General features: G+C 38.8%; 1 protein-coding gene across 2 annotated transcripts in view; it reads right to left on the bottom strand.

The window, feature by feature from the left end:
• adcy2b (adenylate cyclase 2b (brain)) overlaps positions 1–19,488 on the bottom strand; it is a 67,580-nt gene that overhangs the window by 2,641 nt on the left and 45,451 nt on the right. For both annotated transcript variants that reach the window (XM_058404533.1, XM_058404532.1), the window contains 9 exons: positions 16,723–16,807; positions 12,117–12,248; positions 10,099–10,206; positions 5,202–5,386; positions 3,177–3,261; positions 2,522–2,680; positions 2,057–2,203; positions 1,131–1,238; positions 772–886 (listed from right to left, as the gene is read on the bottom strand). In XM_058404533.1, the coding sequence (XP_058260516.1) occupies positions 772–886; positions 1,131–1,238; positions 2,057–2,203; positions 2,522–2,680; positions 3,177–3,261; positions 5,202–5,386; positions 10,099–10,206; positions 12,117–12,248; positions 16,723–16,807 (1,124 nt within the window). The remainder of the gene's footprint in view (positions 1–771; positions 887–1,130; positions 1,239–2,056; positions 2,204–2,521; positions 2,681–3,176; positions 3,262–5,201; positions 5,387–10,098; positions 10,207–12,116; positions 12,249–16,722; positions 16,808–19,488) is intronic.

Raw genomic sequence — 19,488 nt, 5'->3', positions numbered from 1 at the left:
ATGAAGACATGGTACATTAAGGTTGGAGTGGAAGAACTAGAGTGTCCTGACTCTGACCTTAACCCCACTGAACACCTTTGGGATGAACTGGAACAATGACTGAACCCCAGACCTCCTTACTCTTGTGTCTGATCTCACTAATGCTCTTGTATTTGAATGATCACAAATCCCCACAGTCACACTCCAACATCTAGTGGATTATCCTTTCCAGTGGAGTGGAGCTTATTATTCCAGTGAAGGTGAATAAATCTGGAACGGGATGTTTAACAAGAAATTGTGAGTGTTATGGCCAAGTGTTCATGTACTTTCAATCGTATAGTGTATTGAACGTCTTATTGTTGAGGCAAGAGCAAATTAGAACACAAAGAAAATAAAACATGAGAGCAAGTGCTATTATAGGAAAATAATCCATGGCGCCGTGACTGATTATTTAGTCTTCTTTGCTTCTTTGCTGATTATTTAGTCTTTTGATACTGGAGACACCTTCCATAAATATTACATACTTCTAACAGAAAGCTTCCTGACATCAAGGTTTATAAAAACACATTTTTATTATTAGCCTTTGATTAAGTGTTTGCACTACAACAAGCTGTTACTAGAAAAACAATAACAAATTAGTTAAAGCAAGAGACAGCGTTAGTTTAAATTACAGTTGTAACTACCAGAGCTGTGCTGTTATAGAAAATTGATCCACACCTTCAGGTTGCAAAAACTCAACCGATCTATTGTATAACCCATCCGTGATCCTGCTTGGACATTCATCTTCCTTACCCACACGCAGCCTGAAGTCATTGAAGGAATGTTTATTAATAACATCAAGTTTCCCCACCAGAGCGAAGGCAAACTCAACCAATGTGCCGATGTGCATGTACTGCCGGTCATGGTCCTTAAAAAACAGAATGAGATTCAAATTCAGTATTAAAGATACAAGCCGTCCTTTCATATTTAGGAGAATGTACAAATCTTTTAAAAATGGATCTCGATATGATCATGTCAAAAATTAATTCCTGATGTTTCCCATGCTTGAGGTCTTGAAGCAAACCGAATCAGAAAGTTCAGCACCAAGGACAGCGGCAACAAAACCATGAAAACAGAGGACTAAAGAAATGGTTTTAGTAATAAAAGCTCACCTGTGCATAATCCTGACCAGGAGGAATGTTTAGTCCAGTAGCAGCCATGTAGGTGCTTCCGATCGTCTTTATCTTCTCCACTCCACTGAATTTGGGTTTGGACAGTAACTGGCAATGAGAGAGAATCAGAGTGAAAATTATAGGGACATACATAATGCTTTTCGGAACATTCATAATGATTATAAACTGTAAATATACTCCATGTGTAAAAGATTGCAAATACATGAATACACCATAATTGGCTGAAATCTGTATGCGAGAAAGGGGACATAATTCCATGACATTAACAAAAGGGGAAATTATTATTATAAAAACATGCACGGTGCATAGACACTGTCAGTCAAAATGTCATGTTTTATTATAGTTTAATCACTATTATAGCCACTAAGCTAAATGATACAAAAGAGCAATTAAATAAGGAAAGCTAAATCTTCGTGGAAGTTATTAACTGCTCGCTCTCAGATCCTAATTAGACTCTAAATGAGTCGACGCTTGTAGGGTAAAGCCGTTAAGTCTGTACATAAAAAAACCCCACATAAAACACTGCTAATGTTTAATGTAAAACATAAATTTGTTGTTTAATTAGAGTGATAAAGAGTTTGGCATTTTTCCATTTTTAGACCATTTCCCAATTTACATATCATTTAAAAACACATTTTCTTGTTTCACTTATCTTTATTAATAGCTGTAATATAATTCGCTCTATCATTACTTCAACATAAGTTTAAGTACAAGGTATTTTTTTGTTTCTACAAAAATGTTCCACTTTTTCTTTTCCACATAAATACCAGCTTGTGGTTTGAGAGATCACTGATGGCAGCTCGACCTCCAGCGCGTTCATTCCTCATGCAGCGTTTCAGAGCGTAATTGAAACCGAAAGCGACAGCAGTGAGATCTACGGTGAGCGTGTCAACAGCATCCTGTACCTCATCAAAATCGGCTATAATCTCGTTGAGCAGCCTGAGACACTCCAGTCCCTCCTTGTTCACGTCCGACTCTGTGTAGAATTCCTTGAAGTCTGGGATGGAGGCGAACATGACACACACCAGATCGTACGACTGGTGGTAGAGATCCTGGAGAAAAAAATAAATAAAAGAGAGAGGTCAGGTACCATTAGCAAACGTGAGGAGGAGGGATGGGGCAGGATGGCGATTATTTTATGAATTAGCAATCATGCCAAATGCATTTTCTTTGAGTGATACATAATCAGGGCGCTTAGTCAGTGTCTCTACACTTATGATGAACTGCACTGTTTTTATTTTATTGATGTAATTATATTCTGCTTTCTTAATGCTTTAGATATCATATACAATAGGGGCAGAGCAGATGTACAGTATGTTCGGGATCTTGAAAGAATGAATGGTGTTATTTCCTGTAATGATCTTATTTACCTCATTCTTCCAGCTTCGAGCCAGGAAATGCTCGGCGACGTGAGCCGGAAGAACGTTCTCCAGCAGCACACGGTTCAAGTTCTCCATGGTCTCGATTTCCTCACACTCCCGCTTGAACTTGTTCCTCCACAGGAAGTCTAACCTACAGTAATATTCATTCTGTTACAAGAAAAATAGAGACAACTCAATACACACCCATTAATTCTATACAGTACAATGGTGACCTTTCCTGGTATATCAGGGCATCGTTGCGAACAAACTACATAAGACCTAGACTTTAAAGGTCAGTGCTGTAATTGGTGGTTGGGTTCTGCTGGTTCTGCACCAGAAGTCTGTTCCTGCCCTTTTTTTTTTTTTTTTTTTAAATATTGGCACTCCTCTCTTAATGTCATGACATTATGTGCCCCTTATATTGTTTGGCTTTGTGCAATAATGGAATAATTGTGATGACTACTGTGACTAGATTCAGAAGAATGAATGAATGTTGAATCTGCTATGACTCTGCTATCACAATTAACATATCCATGAGACTGTTTCCATGGCATTCCTGAAATTGTGGAAAAAATAATCCAAATCTACTACTGGACATTTAGTTAAAGGGTTTTGCGGAACGACGTCTTCATTAGTACACAACAGTGTTAAAATGGCGACCCACCTGTCTCGCCAGAACAAGCAGTGTGACGAAGAAGATGAAAAGCGAGACAGAACCCATTGTCTTCAAGTCTTTCAGAACACCAGGTCTGGCAAAAACAAGAACAGAGAAAAAAAATAGCAGTGAGAGGAAAAAAAAAAATGGTGATCTTTTGTTCCAGCAGGTTGAATAAGGAGCTAGATCTTTTCAACAGCGCCTTGGGTGGGTTTGATGGATGCGGGTTTATAAGTGCCCTGGTCAGCAGTGAAATATCAGAGACACAAATCTACATAGGCCTTTTGCCGGATGCTGTCAGGCGTCTCTGAGTCATCTGGAAAGAGAGTGCAGAAGAAAGGCAGAATGAAAGAGGTAAGAGAGAATGCACTCGGTGACAACATCTTTCTCCTCAGTGAACCTGCTGAAACAAAGTACTTCCAGAAAAAGGCACAGTGACTGTAAGGTTAATGTAAAAAAAAAACAAACAAACACCAAAAAGCAAAACTCAGCTTCAGTTCCAAGGTATTTATCAGTCAGTTCTAGAAGTATTGGCACCCTTAGCAATGCTTGTATAAATATATCGTCCTAAACTCACACAGAAATCTAATTCTCTCATATTTTATTTCTTTAAGAAATTAACACCAATTACAAACAAAACTGAACGTGTCACAATTATTGGCACACCCACGTTTAGTACTTGAGGTAAACTTTTGCCAACATTATCACAGGAGGCTTCTCCTGTAACACATGATTAGATTGGAAAATACAACAGAGAGGAATTTGAGACTGCTCTAAACAAAATCTCCTACACTCTCAGAAAGAAAGCTACAAAACTGAGTGGCTGTCGCTGGGGTGGTACCCTGAAGGGTACAATTTTGTACCACTTGTCATAGCTTTATAACTCGTTTTGGGAACATAATTGTACCCTAAGGTCCTTAAAAGGTACCATTATATTTTTTGTTCCCCTAGGAACAAAATTGTACCTCTGCGGTACCCTTTTTCCTGACACACTGACACACACACACACCCTTTAGGGTACCACCCCAGTGATGGCCACTTGTACCTTAAAAGGTACAGTTTTGTAGCTTTCTTTCTGAGAGTGCAGTGTAAATTCATCCCACAGGTTTTTTTTTAAATGGTTTTACTTTAGGCAGCTGAGATGACCATGTCAGAACCCTGATGCTGTCGTCATTATTGTGTATATTTGCGGGTAATTTCCAACCTTGAGCCAGTTGCAGCTTCTTGGTAGATTTGCTGTAAAATCCCTTGTTATGTGGAGCCCATGGTGCTGTGTATCTTATCAAACTTCCTGAGGCTTTGAGGTAAAATAGTCCGACATGATCGCAGATCCTTGATCATGTTTAACAGCTCCAAACCACCTTCAGTATTTTTTGTCCAATAGCTCTGTTTTGGTCTCATTTGGGACAAGGTTCCAGCAGTAAAAAGGCTTTCTTTTAGTTTATAAATTTGGAAACTTGGTGGCTCCAAAATACTACCACCTCCTGCCAATCTAACAAAAATAGTGCAAAGCTTTGTTCTGGACATTTTGGTTAGTTTTAAACAATGCAATCACTTTTGAAAGTCTGGGGACAGTTTGTGGATTGTTTACTGCTGCATTTGACACTTTTCTCAGTTTTTGCTCTGACTGTATTTATATCATGCTGAAAGTTTTGGAGTACAGACGTGTACCTGCATCACTGATCAGCTGCCTGAGGTCTGAACAGTAAAAAAAAGTAAGGTAGAAAACAAATGAAGACAAACTGACAGAAGGAAATCGAACGGAGTAAAAGATTTTCACATGTGGTCTGGCTTAACGTAAAGCAGTTTAAATGACCTGTGCAGAACCCAAAAAGCTCTGCTGTCAGTCATCTGAAAACAAATCAATTCAATGCAATCTACACTCTAAGCCTGCTATCTCAACATCTGTCGCTCATAATCCTGAGACTTACTGAAGCTGCTGGGTTTTTTTTTTTCTGTTGCTACCTCGGTAAATTGCCCTGCCAATTTTCCGTCTCACCTCTGTGCTCTTGTGTGTGTGTGTGTGTGTGCTACCTCTCTAACGGCTGGGTCTTATAGAGGGCCGTGCTGTACTGGTCCAGCACTGCAGCATGAGTCTGGAGTATGATGATATTGTAGGCCACTACAGCAGCCAACATGATCACCATCTTCAGCTCGTAATTGATCCTCAGGAACACAGAACAGGAGACGAGTCCCAGGATACAGCTGTAGATGAAGTACTGAAAGAGAAAAAGGACACAGTGCAGTTGTGAAAACTTTTGCAGAAACTCGATCTGAATAATGAACTACTCAGACAGACAGCTTATAGAACACAGAGTCTGATGTAGTCGGGTGTTGTCACGGTAGACGTTATAAAGTACAGGGTAACGTGGTTAAAGAAACACTCGAGAGTTTTTCATCCTTAAACTCTATCCACTTCATCTATAATGCATGTGTGAAAACTCTTCACATGGTAAACTTCCTTGAACTAAAATATGTCTCGGCACAAGTAAAGCTCTAGCATTTGGAGGATTGTGAACATTCTGACAGCCTGTATCCCATTATAAAATGAACTGATTAGGATTGTGGAGCTGTAGAACAGCTTGATCAAAGCGTGATATTCAGTGTGTGAGGAAAAAGCACAGTTAGCTAGCTGGGGTTTGTGTTTCTTAAACTGTCTGCCCAGACAACTTGAATTCTGTAGGAAGATAGCAAGGTCAAGGTTAAAAAAGTAAATACATCATCACAGCAACACGGTGTTAAAGGATTCTCAGTTCACATCCACGTTTTAAAGTAACACTCAGTGCACCATTTATTTAATGTACCTGAACTTGCCATGCTTTGAGTTTACTGATATTCCGGTTTCGACTTTGCCCTGATCTGTGCTCTTGTAATTTTCACATTCTGCCCTTAAATGGGTGTTTGGTAATCTTATAACCGTTTCCTGTTCTGTGCATCATACTTAATGAAAGCCATTTTGAATTGGTTTGGCAGTGTTTTATCAATAACTGTGTTTACATCAGTCTTCGACTCAACGATACGACACGGATATATTACTATCAAACGCGATTTGTAGCTGTTACACTGGGATAGTAGAATTTACTTCATTCGAATTGTTTACATTGGTGCCATGTGAACTGAGTAACATCAACACAATTAGTTTTCATACATCCAGTGTGATTTAAATGTATACCCCTATATAAAGACCCCTGTATAAATCCCTGTATAAAAACACCACACTTGCGTCTGAGGTGAGACTTGAACCCACTACACTGGTGTTTTGCAACAGAAAATTGTACAGTACTGTCTCTAGTTTCAATTTTAATTTTAATGTTTTATTTTTCTGTCATCCGTCTCACCTTTAGATGAAATAATTAATAATACATTTTATTTATAGGCGCCTTTCTCAACACCCAAGGACACCGAACAGTGAGTTACAAAACAAAGCACATAGAAACAATACGACAAAAAACAAGCAACAATAACAAAAAAAAAACATAATACAGAAGACTGTGACTGTGTGAGAGGGCAAGTAAGATTTAGAGAGAGTAAGCAAGCTTAAACAGGTGAGACTTGAGTCTAGATTTAAAGATAGTCAAGAGAGAGTCAAGGTTACGGATGTCTGGAGGTAAAGGGTTCCAGAGCCAGGGAGCAGAGCAACAGAAAGCCCTCTGCCCCATGGTGGCGAGACGAGCAGAGGGCACAGAAAGATGAAGAGAAGAGGCAGATCTAAGAGAACGAGAGGGAACATGAATATGGAGAAGATCAGACAAGTAAGAAGGAGCAAGATTGTGAATAGCTTTAAAAGTGAGGAGAAGAATATTAAAGTCTATGCGAAGCTTGACCGGAAGCCAGTGAAGCTGCTGCAAAACTGGAATGATGTGGTGAAATGAAGGAGTTTTAGTGATGATACGAACTGCTGAGTTTTGAACCAGTTGAAGTTTAAGAAGAGATTTATGAGAGAGACCAAAAAGAAGGGAGTTACAATAGTCAATACGTGAGGTAACAAGATCGTGAACAAGAATAGCGGTAATGTTATTAATATGTGATTGAAATGAAATTTTATACCACCGGGTAATGTTATTAATATGTGATTGAAATGAAATTTTATACCACCGGGTAATGTTATTAATATGTGATTGAAATGAAATTTTATACCACCGGGTAATGTTATTAATATGTGATTGAAATGAGAGTGAACTGTCCAGGAGGACACCCAAACACCCAAACCTGAGTAGAAGGGGAAACAATGGAATTGTCAGTAGAGAGGGAGAAGCTATTTATTTTAGATAAAGTTGATTTAGTACAAATTAAAAGAAATTCAGTTTTCTCACTATTTAATTTGAGGAAGTTGGAAGAGAATGGAAAGGAATTACATTCATTCTTACAAATAAGAACAAAAAACTCCAAACTTGGCTGTCCTCAGAGCTGTCACAACAAAATTTTATTTTATTTTATTTTATTTTAATATAAAATAGCTTAACAAAAACAATGCAGTATAACTCAGGCATGTTCTTTAATTTATGTATTTCTTATTCATTTTAATGATCTGAGAACAAACCGGAAGGAATATATCCTCATTATTCAACACTGCTTATAATAACAGTGCAAAAACACATCAGTGCGCTCTGCTGAGAATATCTTCGTAATACGAAGAGCTCTATCACTCAGCTTTATGTTCATCAAACCCCATTAAACTGTCTGTGAAGCATGACTAGGATGTGACACGGAGAATAAAGTCCATTTCTACAAAAAGTGGGTGATTTTGAAGAGCATTTAATCGTCGATTAAGAATTTTTCATCAGTATATGACAGAAATATAAAGAGCTTTATAAATAAAGCAAAGACCTAAGAAGTATAATTTAAGCAAAGAAAGACTGAAATGTGAAAAACATTAAAAAAAGGTGGACAGAATGTCCGAGGGAAATGAGCTCCGTTCATGTTCGGATATTTGATCAATTTGTGTCACTCTCTGTTCTCTGCTGAAACATCTAAAGGTGCAACACGGCTCACTTCTCTGTCCTAAAACACGCTCGTCTCTCTTTCCTTTGCTGGGATACAACAAAAGCCTGAAGGTACCAGAGTGTTTGAGGCCTGGAGCTGAAAGCTATAAAATCAATAGAAGAATTTTGAGATCAATCCCAAAGGCACTGCCGTGGACCTACTACTGCTCCAGAAACCACTCTGGGATTTGAAGTGTTGCTTAGTTTCTACCGCTCTCAGGCCTTTATGCTGTATTTTCCAGGATTTGCTGTCTGTGTCTTTCACTTTGCTGTGATTTGTTGATGATTCACATCCTGTTGCAACCAAACAAATCCAAATGGCCGACATGTCTATGCGTCCTACACCTCTTTGTAGAAGGAAGAAGGATTTGGGCTGATCCAACACACAGGACTAAGAGTCACAACGCTAAAGGGTTAATAGTTTAAAATGTGAAATTCATTTCCAATACAAATGCACATGAAAGTTAATGGCTTTTGATCAAAATGTACTCAAGAAGTTGCTTTTTATTTAACTTATTTTCCCAGAGGCCAAAAAACTAAATTTTTGTTGTGTCCATGTTCAGCATTGAATGTCTTTGTCATGTCTCACTCCACAGTGATGCTTAATATGAAGCTCATATGAAGGTAGACACTCAATTTGTAGTGTTTCATAAATATTTCTGTTTTTGCTTAGCCTACTAGGGTCAATATATTCAAAGATAAGTTACAAAAATGTCTTTTTTTCCCACACAAATGTTCAAAGTAAATGAACCTATTTCTGCTCTCTGAGACGCTCCGAGTGCTTGTACATAATCATCTAAAATGTGAAGCTGTTTATTTTCAGCCAACAAAATTCTGTGTAAGCTTATCTAACAGAGGGAAAAACACACGTCTAACACTCAGTTTATATCAGACTCACAGCCAGAAAATCATTCATTAGTTTATACTAATTGAAAATGTCCCATAAGGTCACTTCCATTCTGCCGGCAGAACAGTAAACCAGTATACTGCTAAAAAAGGTTAAAAAAATAAACATGATTCTCCCAAACCTGTAATTTTCAGTTATAATTAAGGAGAAGTAGTGAGCAGTTTGGGAAGTTAAGATGATTGAAAGAAATGTAAAATCCGCATCACTGTGAAGAATTTTTATTTGGTTTACACTAATTGCTTAGTCCATATGTCTTATTATATAACAAAAAATGTCTTGAATTCTTGAATAGAAATCGGAGAAAGAAAACAATTCCATGAACTTGTAGTGGTGAGGTTTATTTTTCTCCATCGACCTAGCGATGGTGTTCACAGCCTCATAGCCAGAAAGGTAGATTAACCAGATTATTCCAGATGAAGTTCCTCTAAAGCCTGCTGAGATTCCAAAGCTACATTTTGGAAGAAATTTCTTTGTATAAACTTATTTTAACAGAGGTGAAATCTAATAGTTGACTGTGAAACTGTAATGTTTGGGGTTTTTTCACCCTCCTGATCACTGTGCTCCAGCATCGATCTACTGTTCCAGTTGAATTAAAGCCCTGGTTTGGCTAAATGTTTTTTAAAATGCTTATGTATTTCTTATATGCTAAGTGCTAAGTCTATAATGTGATCAGAAACTACACTGACCTATTAGTTCCTGTTGAAGAACGGACATTATCAGCATTTACATTATTTACTGCCCAAATGAGGATGAGGTTGCCTTCTGAGCCTGGTTCCTCTCAAGGTTCCTCACATCATCTCAGGGAGTTTTCTCTCACCACCATAGCCTCAGGCTTGACCATTAACTTAACCTAACTTTTTCTATGTTTCTATACTTCTGCAAAGCTGCTTTGAGACAATTGTTGAAAGAGCTTACAAATAAATTGAATTGAATTGAAGTATATGATATAACCAACCATCTGACTGACAGAAAGGTTTCTGCATCTTGTCTGCTCTTATCTGGTTATTATATCAGGTGTACTGATGATGAATGAATAACTCACGGGCAAGTAGAACTTGTCTGAGGTTTGTCCATAAACACCGTAGACGGTCTCATTGGAGATGTTCATTGGTGTAGCCATCGGTGTCATCTTCTCGTCCTCTAGAAAGAACTGGGCACCAAGAAATGGAGAACATGTCACTTTTTTCAGCTCTTTCTCTACAAAACTGTTTTCAGTTCTATTTCTGCTCCTGATAAAAATGCAGTCATGATATTCATTTGTTAGATATATAGAGATATCTGAAATAAAATCGATAGCAAAAAGCCTTGAGCAGGATACATTAACACTAACACCACTATGACTGCATCTGTATACACATTATATAACAAGCTTACTTACATGTGCAATCACACACACACACACACATATAGAGAATGTTCTAGAATGTGTTGATTTGATTAGAGTTCGGTGCTTTGACTCAGAGGAGCAGGAAAAATAAGGAGTCACTGATTCCTCACTCAGAAATATCTACAGGGGACTAATAAGGTCTGGATAAATTACTGAGTTTTCTGGAATTTCATAAGGTGCCTATTTTTTTTCTGCTGTCCCGTTTGGGTGATGATGAAGCAAAAATAAAAGTTATTAGTGCTGTGAAGCTGTCAGATAATGCAGTATGAGTTTATGAAAGTGTAAGCTTTGCTCCTAAAAGTGCAGAGACTCTCCCCTAAGAGAGAAAGAGAGGACGATCTGTGATGAGCCTGAAACTCTTCATACATTTTTAAATCCTAATAAATCAGAACAATAAATGGATTTTACAGTTTTGTATCGTTATGTTATTCTATCTATCTATCTATCTATCTATCTATCTATCTATCTATCTATCTATCTATCTATCTATCTATCTATCTGTCTGTCTGTCTGTCTGTCTGTCTGTCTGTCTGTCTGTCTGTCTGCTTGTTGCTAATTATTTTTGTTCATTATTATTATTATTATTATTATTATTATTATCATCTTTTTTTACTGTAATTAACTTAATTTCTTTTCTTCTCTTTTCTTTTCACTACACAGTATCTATCCACTTTGGCCCCTGGCTCCCAGAGGGTCTGACATCTTTTGTACACTTTTCTGGCCACGAGCTTCAGAATCCTGAACGCTGCAATCTGATTGGCTCTCTGCTCTTCTGTCTAAAATGTGAACGGAGCGACACTGTGTCTTTTAGAGAATGACATACCAAAAAAAAAAAGAAAGTTGTTCGAAGCAGTTAGTGGTGAAGGAAAAGACCCATTTGCATGAGTGAGTGCTATGAGAAAGGGTCTGTGGCTCTGCTTACTGGAGACGTGACTGAAACTACATCCTGATATGGTCAGGTATGGCCTAAGTACTACACGCTCTGTCTCTGAGTAGCACACTGAGTTATTAAGGCTATTCTTGATGACTCTACTTATTGCAATGTGGGATTCATTAGTAAATGCTCTCTACTCTGCTCTGAGAATACCAGCATGATGAACTGCAGCTGGAACTCCAGGGATCTTGTAGTTAGTGAGTTTTGTAATGATATTTATTATTGGATTCTTATAGTTTCTTATATAGTAAATGTGTCCTGTTGAAGAGCAAAGGAAAGTTCAGGAGTAGAAAGCTGTATGTCTCTAATAAACATACTTTTATATCATGTTCTGTACTGAGGCGGTCCATTGAATTTATTTAGCACTAATGTATTTCATTTATTTCATTATGAAGCCCTGCACTGTGTAGTGTAGTAAATAAGGACCTATAATATGGCTTGATAATGATGCAGAATAATAACATGAACACTTTAATGACTCTGCTGCGTAAGCTGCTGTTCTTCTGCCTTTTATGTGCTAGAAGCGGCATCAGGACCGTGCTTGATGGCTGATCACTAGCAGCTCTAAGGCATTAGTATTCCTCCAGGGTTTTTCTGAGCAGCTGATTCACAGCTCCTCAACATGCACGATGGTGGTGTAAGTGCAAATAGATGGAATATCATGGTCCCCGGTGCACTCAGACCTCACCGTGTGAAATCAGAGACCTCGGTTAAGCCCTCCGGCAGTCACGACACTCACCATGTTGAAGACGGCCATGACGAGGACGAGCACGGTGGTTGCCATGGTGAGGACGAGCCGGACGCAGGGCTTGTTGGCGCTGAGCAAGGACGAGCTCGGGAGGAGAGAGCAGGAGGTCACGCGACCCGATCGCTACGGCAACAAGGAAACATATTTGAACTCCGACTAATGTCATTAGCATATTTGCTCCTCTGCTAAGCAGCAAGATTACTAAATGTCAGATGTACAGTGTGCGTATTTGTAGGATAATAATAAAGCATCTAAATACTGTCTGCATTTTCAAACCCTGTTTTCAATCATCTCAAAGTACACAATAAAAAAAGGATTACATCCTGAAAAAAAATATGAGGCATTATGGGACATTTCACACACATCACATACTCAATTCTGGAAGTTTTATAATCAGATGCTGATCCGTTAACAAGGGATTCGGTTCTATTTTAGTGAAAATATGGTCTAGTTTCACTACCCTGGGACATGCTGGCCTTTTTCCTCCCCTTTTATGCATTTGATGTTGTGTCATGTTTGACAGGACGCTGCTAAACCGCACTCTGACCATCTGTTCATGTCTGAAGCTCTCCATTCACAGTGACTGTATAACGAGGCTCTTCAGAGCATCAGAGACACCAAGAGCAAGAAAACAACGAAGATCTGTTCACCTGGGACATGTGCACGTCAGACACACACGCACTGAGGTACCCACTCGAGCTTAGACAGATTTGGTTCACAAAAGCTCAGAGTTAAAGAAAAAGAAAAAGCAGTATTAATAAAATAAAATGGGAGAAGAATAAAATAAAGAGATGGGACATACAGTAATGTGCATGTTTTATCTGGATGAAATGGAAAGAAAACATTATTCATAATGGGATTTTATATATTTACTTCTTTAGGTTGTCAGTTAAACAGCTAAATTAATCACACTACATATTTGTAACAGTGACAGTTATGATCTTTGGACTTGAACAGGGTTTCACAGTGTCAGATTTTGTCATTGGATTGTTTTTTACTGAACACAGGGATTGATTTTGGACTGGATTTGTCAAGCAAACCCTGCCTTATATTTTTCTATTTGTAACTTAGTGATTAAAGCTGGGTTTACACTGCAGACTGTTACAGATATAACTCTTACATCATGAAAAGATGCCATGATCAGCCTTAGGACGTGTAATGTGACGTACTCACAGGTGACAACAAAGTTCTGGAAGTGTAAGAAAATTAGGAATAAGCATAGGAAGGAAAAAATATAGGATACACTATATTGCCAAAAGTTTTGGGACGTCTGCCTTTACATGCACATGAATGTAATATGGAGTTGTTATTGAAGTCTTTCCACAAGGTTTAAGAGTGTGTATATGGGAATTTTTGACCATTCCTCTAGAAGCACATTTGTGAGGTCAGGCACTGATGTTGCACAAAAAAAAGCCTGGCTCACAGTCTCCGCTCTAATTCATCCCAAAGGTGTTCTATCAGGTTGAGGTCAGGACTCTGTGAAGTTCCTCCACACCAAACTCACTCATCCATGTCTTTATGGACCTTGCTTTGTGCACTGGTGTGCAGTCATGTTGGAACAGGAAGCGGTCATCCCCAAACTGTTCCCACAAAGTTGGGAGCATGAAATTGTCCAAAATGTCTTGGTATGAGAGTTCCTTTCACTGGAACTAAGGGTCCAAGCTCAACCCCTAAAAAACAACACCTGAATTCAATGATTTGGAAGGGTGTTCCAAAACTTTTGGCAATATAGTGCATGAAAATACTAACTTGTTTACATGTATAAATAGAATGTGACCAGCCGACATCATTGTTCCTTTGTTCTGTGAGTTATTCTGCTACCACTTATGCTAATGGACAGAAAAATATCCTAATTACCTCAGGCTCTTTCGAAGGATGGATATTCCATGCCTTCATCTTTCACCCAGCCACATACACATACCAACTCCTCGCCTTCACATTTCTCTATCTGTAATATTGTTACTAAAATATATACCAAGGACTTGGCTCTGTTTAAGCGAGCCCTTTAGGCATGAGGCCAGAATAATGTCATCAGCAGCGAGTAATCGCAAATCTATTGTTGCAGGATCTTCATAGTATAATCTGACATGAAGAACACATTATCGCACAGTCTGTCAATAATCTCAGTGTAAATGAATGCTACTAATCAGGCTGTGAGTTTAAACGAGAGCTCGGCTAAGCTGCCACGGATGGCTCCTTGAGCAAAGCCTTTATCCTTCAACTGCTCAGCTGAATCCTGCCTCAGTTGTTAGTCACTTTGGATGCAAGTTTCAGCCAAATGAACAAATGTAAATGTATCCTCATAATATCAGGCAGTTCACGGAGCAGCAAAGCAAATAACAGATCACAAATGTCCTAGAGAATGGAGGTGACCTGGCAAAGCATACAAACTATACATCTCCTTTATGACAGGATTTTAAAATGACAATAGATTGAGGACGAAGAGCGATCTGAGGATCTTGGTATGTAACCGACATCGCGACAACGTATCCAAATGCACTTTAGTTTTAGGTACACTTTGATAAATTTCTATTTTACCTGCACTGTATATGTGGATAAGTACAGAGGAAGGGACAGTACACAGAGTAGATTAGGGAGAAAGTACAACTCTATTGCTGTTACTACCGTCTACGCTGATATAAAGGACCGACTGAGAGACTTAAAAAGGCCATTAGAGAACATGATGACATTTTCCAAGAGAATCATGCCATTTCTTTCCTTCAAGTCTTTTCTGTGGAGATCTGAGAATGTTGTCCTTGTACTTGATGTATTATTTGTACAAAAGAGCGGGGAAAAACTGACCTTGATCCAATGGTACTTGCGTTGCTTTCTTTTCCTAACAATCTGCAGCTCTCAAATGTGTCTTACCTCAAGGCTTATTATCATTTGGTGCTTATTTTCCTGCAGAAAAGTGGCCTTCCTCTGAGTATGTGCGTTTGAAATAAAAAACGTTTTCCATCAAGAGTGTCCAACTTTATAAAGGAAACCAAGACATCCTGCATTCAATAGATGCAAAAGAAAAAGATTTTCTTGATATATTCTTTGCCCAGTCAACCCAGATAATGAATTAACTTCTACTATTAACTACTAACAACTTCTTATATTATTTAACATTAGCTTATGCTTATGATTTTCTGTTATAAAGGGTTGGGACATTTTTATGGTCTGCATGCCTGTTTTATTTGACTGAGCAAAAAATAAATGTAATATATCTTGACTATAGTCAAATATATGTAATTTTTCTTAGTGTAAAATTAAAATACACTGATCAGGCACAACATTATGACCACCTGCCTAATATCGTGTTGGTCCCGCTTTTGCTGCCAAAACAGCCCAGACCCTATCATAAATCACTCTACATATTTGTAGCAATGACAGTTATGATCTTAGGACTTGAACAAGGTTTTGCAGTGTCAGATTTTGTCATTGGATTGTTTTTTACTGTTTTTGGACTGGATTTATTAATGAATTTTTACATTTTTCTATTTGTAACCAGTGGCTTAGTGATTAAAGCTGTGATGCACTGTGTATTCTGACACCTTTCTATCAGAACCAGCATTAACTTCCTCAGCAACAGTAGCTCGTCTGTTGGATAGGATCACCTTCGCTCCCCACGTGCATCAATGACCCCCCATGACCCCGTTGCCGGTTCACCACTGTTCCTTCCTTGGACCACTTTTGATAGATACTGACCACTGCAGACCGGGAACACCCCACAAGAGCTGCAGTTTTGGAGATGCACTGATCCAGTCATCTAGCCATCAAAATTTGGTCCTTTGTCAAACTCACTCAAATCCTTACGCTTGCCCATTTTTCCTGCTTCTAACACATCAACTTTGAGGACAAAATGTTCACTTGCTGCCTAATATATCCCACCCACTAACAGGTGCCATGATGAGGAGATCATCAGTCTTATTCACTTCACCTGTCAGTAGTCATAATGTTATGGCTGATCATTGTAATCCAAATATTAGATTATTAAACCTATTTCTAGACATTTTCTTTAACTAATCTCAATATTAATTATTTCTCATTATTTTGGCAGATTATTGCTTCTTGAAGTTCACAAAAATGATTTGCCATTCCAAGCTTGCCTACAAATAACCTTAGTCATGTTTAAGGCATTGTAATGCCTCATAAACCTCTAATAATAAGTCAGTGATAAATTAAAGTACTTTATACGCCAGCGTTCTTGAATTCTCAAATCTGTTGGGCAGGAAGGTGTTGATTAATTGGGCAACAGAGGTTTTGTTAATCCACTAGTTAGAATAGGTTATCGTTTCAACTTCCATATGGACTTCATATTTCATACAGTAAAAGTCTTCGGGACAGAAAAGATTGCGCTTTGCGCTTTCTCAGCAACTTAACAACAACTGTTTAAGTGTGTTATGGTGTAAGCACTAATGGAAACTAACTTGTTTTGCAGAAGTGTGCAGTAATCACAGGCAAACTGCTGCAGTATAAAAGAAATAAAACACACGGTTTATAGGAAAAGAATCACCAGCATCACACCACCCTTACTTTGCTTATTTTTCTATAACGCCATACCCCATAATACTTTATTCTAAAGTCTGTTTATTATTAGAAGTGCACTCACCAGGATTCGTCCAGCGAAACAAATGATGAGGATAAGAGTGAGCAGCAGGAAAGTCGTTCCGAAAGAAACACTAAGCACAGCGGTCCTGTATGAGACAAAACAGTTCTTATTTTTACAATTTAAAATACAGAACACACACACACACACACACACCACAATTCCAAACACAATGGCTGTTCAGATTATTTATTGCGGCACTGAAAAGCATAATGATGCATTTTCCATGTATAATGGTATCAAAGCATCAACATTTAGACCTCTGTTCAGCTGAAAATAGGAGCATTGATAAAAATACGCTCACTATGATATTACACAGCTGAACTTATTGACTCAATCTCATTGTTTTATTATGGATATTGTTATGAATGCCATCTGAACAGGAATCATATTTTTTCTGTTGGATTCGACTCTGACTCGGCTACACTCTGACACTAATGTCACTACTGTTAATAAAAAGACAAGGCAAGAAATAAAAGAGTGCGGTCTGTCACGGCAGCTCATTTAATGGTGCTATAAAATGGATATAACGACAGAGTGAGGAAGTGAGGACACGTTAGGGAGACTAGAGAGGGAAAATCAATGTGTGCTTTCAGAAGTCTGAATGTGCTTCGGGCTGACACATGCGCTGTTCATTAGAGTGATGAAGAAGTCTCGCAAAAGATTTCTCTGTCTGACTCCCTACATTAAAATGAGCATCATTTCTGTGCTTTTATTGAAAAATCCATATCAGTCTACATCTATATGTCACTATCAGACATCTGCCTTTTTATTGTGCCTTTGGGTCGTCGTCTTTCACCCGCTCTGGATTAGACTGCGTGGCTAATGTGAGATTATGAAGCTAATGTGGCTATTACATAGAGCTAAATGGCTGCTCCTAATTATATTATGATTATAGGGCAAATTGAGTCAGTGAGTGAGTGAGTGAATAAATAGATGAGTGTGTGAGTGAGTGAGTGAGTCAGTGAGTAATTACCTGAGAAAATGAATGAGTCATTGAGTGAGTAAGAAAGGAAGTGAGTGAGTGAGGGAGTAAGTGAGTGAGTGAGTGAGTAAGAAAGGAAGTGAGTGAGTGAGTAAGAAAGGAAGTGAGTGAGTGAGTAAGAAAGGAAGTGAGTGAGTGAGTAAGAAAGGAAGTGAGTGAGTGAGTAAGAAAGGAAGTGAGTGAGTGAGGGAGTGAGTGAGTAAATAATTGAGTGAGTGAGTAAATAATTGAGTGAGTGAGTGAGTGAGTGAGTAAATAATTGAGTGAGTGAGTGAGTGAGTGAGTGAGAGTGAATAATTGAGTGAGTGAGTGAGTGAGTGAGTGAGAGAGTAAATAATTGAGTGAGTGAGTGAGTGAGTGAGTGAGTGAAAGAATAATTGAGTGAGTGAGTGAGTGAGTGAGAGAGTGAATAATTGAGTGAGTGAGTGAGTGAGTGAGTGAGTGAGAGAGTAAATAATTGAGTGAGTGAGTGAGTGAGTGAGTGAGTGAAAGAATAATTGAGTGAGTGAGTGAGTGAGTGAGAGAGTAAATAATTGAGTGAGTGAGAGAGTGAATAATTGAGTGAGTGAGTGATTGTGTGAGTGAGTGATTGTGTGAGTGAGTGAGTGATTGTGTGAGTGAGTGAGTGATTGTGTGAGTGAGTGATTGTGTGAGGGAGTGAGTGATTGTGTGTGTGAGTGAGTGATTGTGTGAGTGAGTGAGTGATTGTGTGAGTGATTGTGTGAGTGAGTGAGTGAGTGAGTGAGTGATTGTGTGAGTGAGTGAGTGATTGTGTGAGTGAGTGATTGTGTGAGTGAGTGACTGATTGTGTGAGTGAGTGATTGTGTGAGTGAGTGAGTGATTGTGTGAGTGAGTGAGTGATTGTGTGAGTGAGTGACTGATTGTGTGAGTGAGTGATTGTGTGAGTGAGTGAGTGATTGTGTGTGTGAGTGAGTGATTGTGTGAGTGAGTGATTGTGTGAGTGAGTGAGTGATTGTGTGAGTGAGTGATTGTGTGAGTGAGTGAGTGATTGTGTGAGTGAGTGATTGTGTGAGTGAGTGAGTGATTGTGTGAGTGAGTTATTGTGTGAGTGAGTGAGTGATTGTGTGAGTGAGTTATTGTGTGAGTGAGTGATTGTGTGAGTGAGTGAGTGATTGTGTGAGTGAGTGATTGTGTGAGTGAGTGAGTGAGTGATTGTGTGAGTGAGTGAGTGATTGTGTGAGTGAGTGATTGTGTGAGTGAGTTATTGTGTGAGTGAGTGATTGTGTGAGTGAGTGAGTGATTGTGTGAGTGAGTTATTGTGTGAGTGAGTGAGTGATTGTGTGAGTGAGTGAGTGATTGTGTGAGTGAGTGAGTGATTGTGTGAGTGAGTGATTGTGAGTGAGTGATTGTGTGAGTGAGTGAGTGATTGTGTGAGTGAGTGATTGTGTGAGTGAGTGAGTGATTGTGTGAGTGAGTGAGTGATTGTGTGAGTGAGTGATTGTGTGAGTGAGTGATTGTGTGAGTGAGTGAGTGATTGTGTGAGTGAGTGATTGTGTGAGTGAGTGATTGTGTGAGTGAGTGATTGTGTGAGTGAGTGAGTGATTGTGTGAGTGAGTGAGTGATTGTGTGAGTGAGTGATTGTGAGTGAGTGATTGTGTGAGTGAGTGAGTGATTGTGTGAGTGAGTGATTGTGTGAGTGAGTGAGTGATTGTGTGAGTGAGTGATTGTGTGAGTGAGTGAGTGATTGTGTGAGTGAGTGAGTGATTGTGTGAGTGAGTGATTGTGTGAGTGAGTGAGTGATTGTGTGAGTGAGTGATTGTGTG

The sequence above is a fragment of the Hemibagrus wyckioides genome, linkage group LG12 (genome assembly GCF_019097595.1).
Source record: "Hemibagrus wyckioides isolate EC202008001 linkage group LG12, SWU_Hwy_1.0, whole genome shotgun sequence".
Lineage (NCBI taxonomy): Eukaryota > Metazoa > Chordata > Actinopteri > Siluriformes > Bagridae > Hemibagrus > Hemibagrus wyckioides.
The sequence above is the reverse complement of the archived record's forward strand: the minus strand, read 5'-3'. Positions and strand labels throughout refer to the sequence as shown.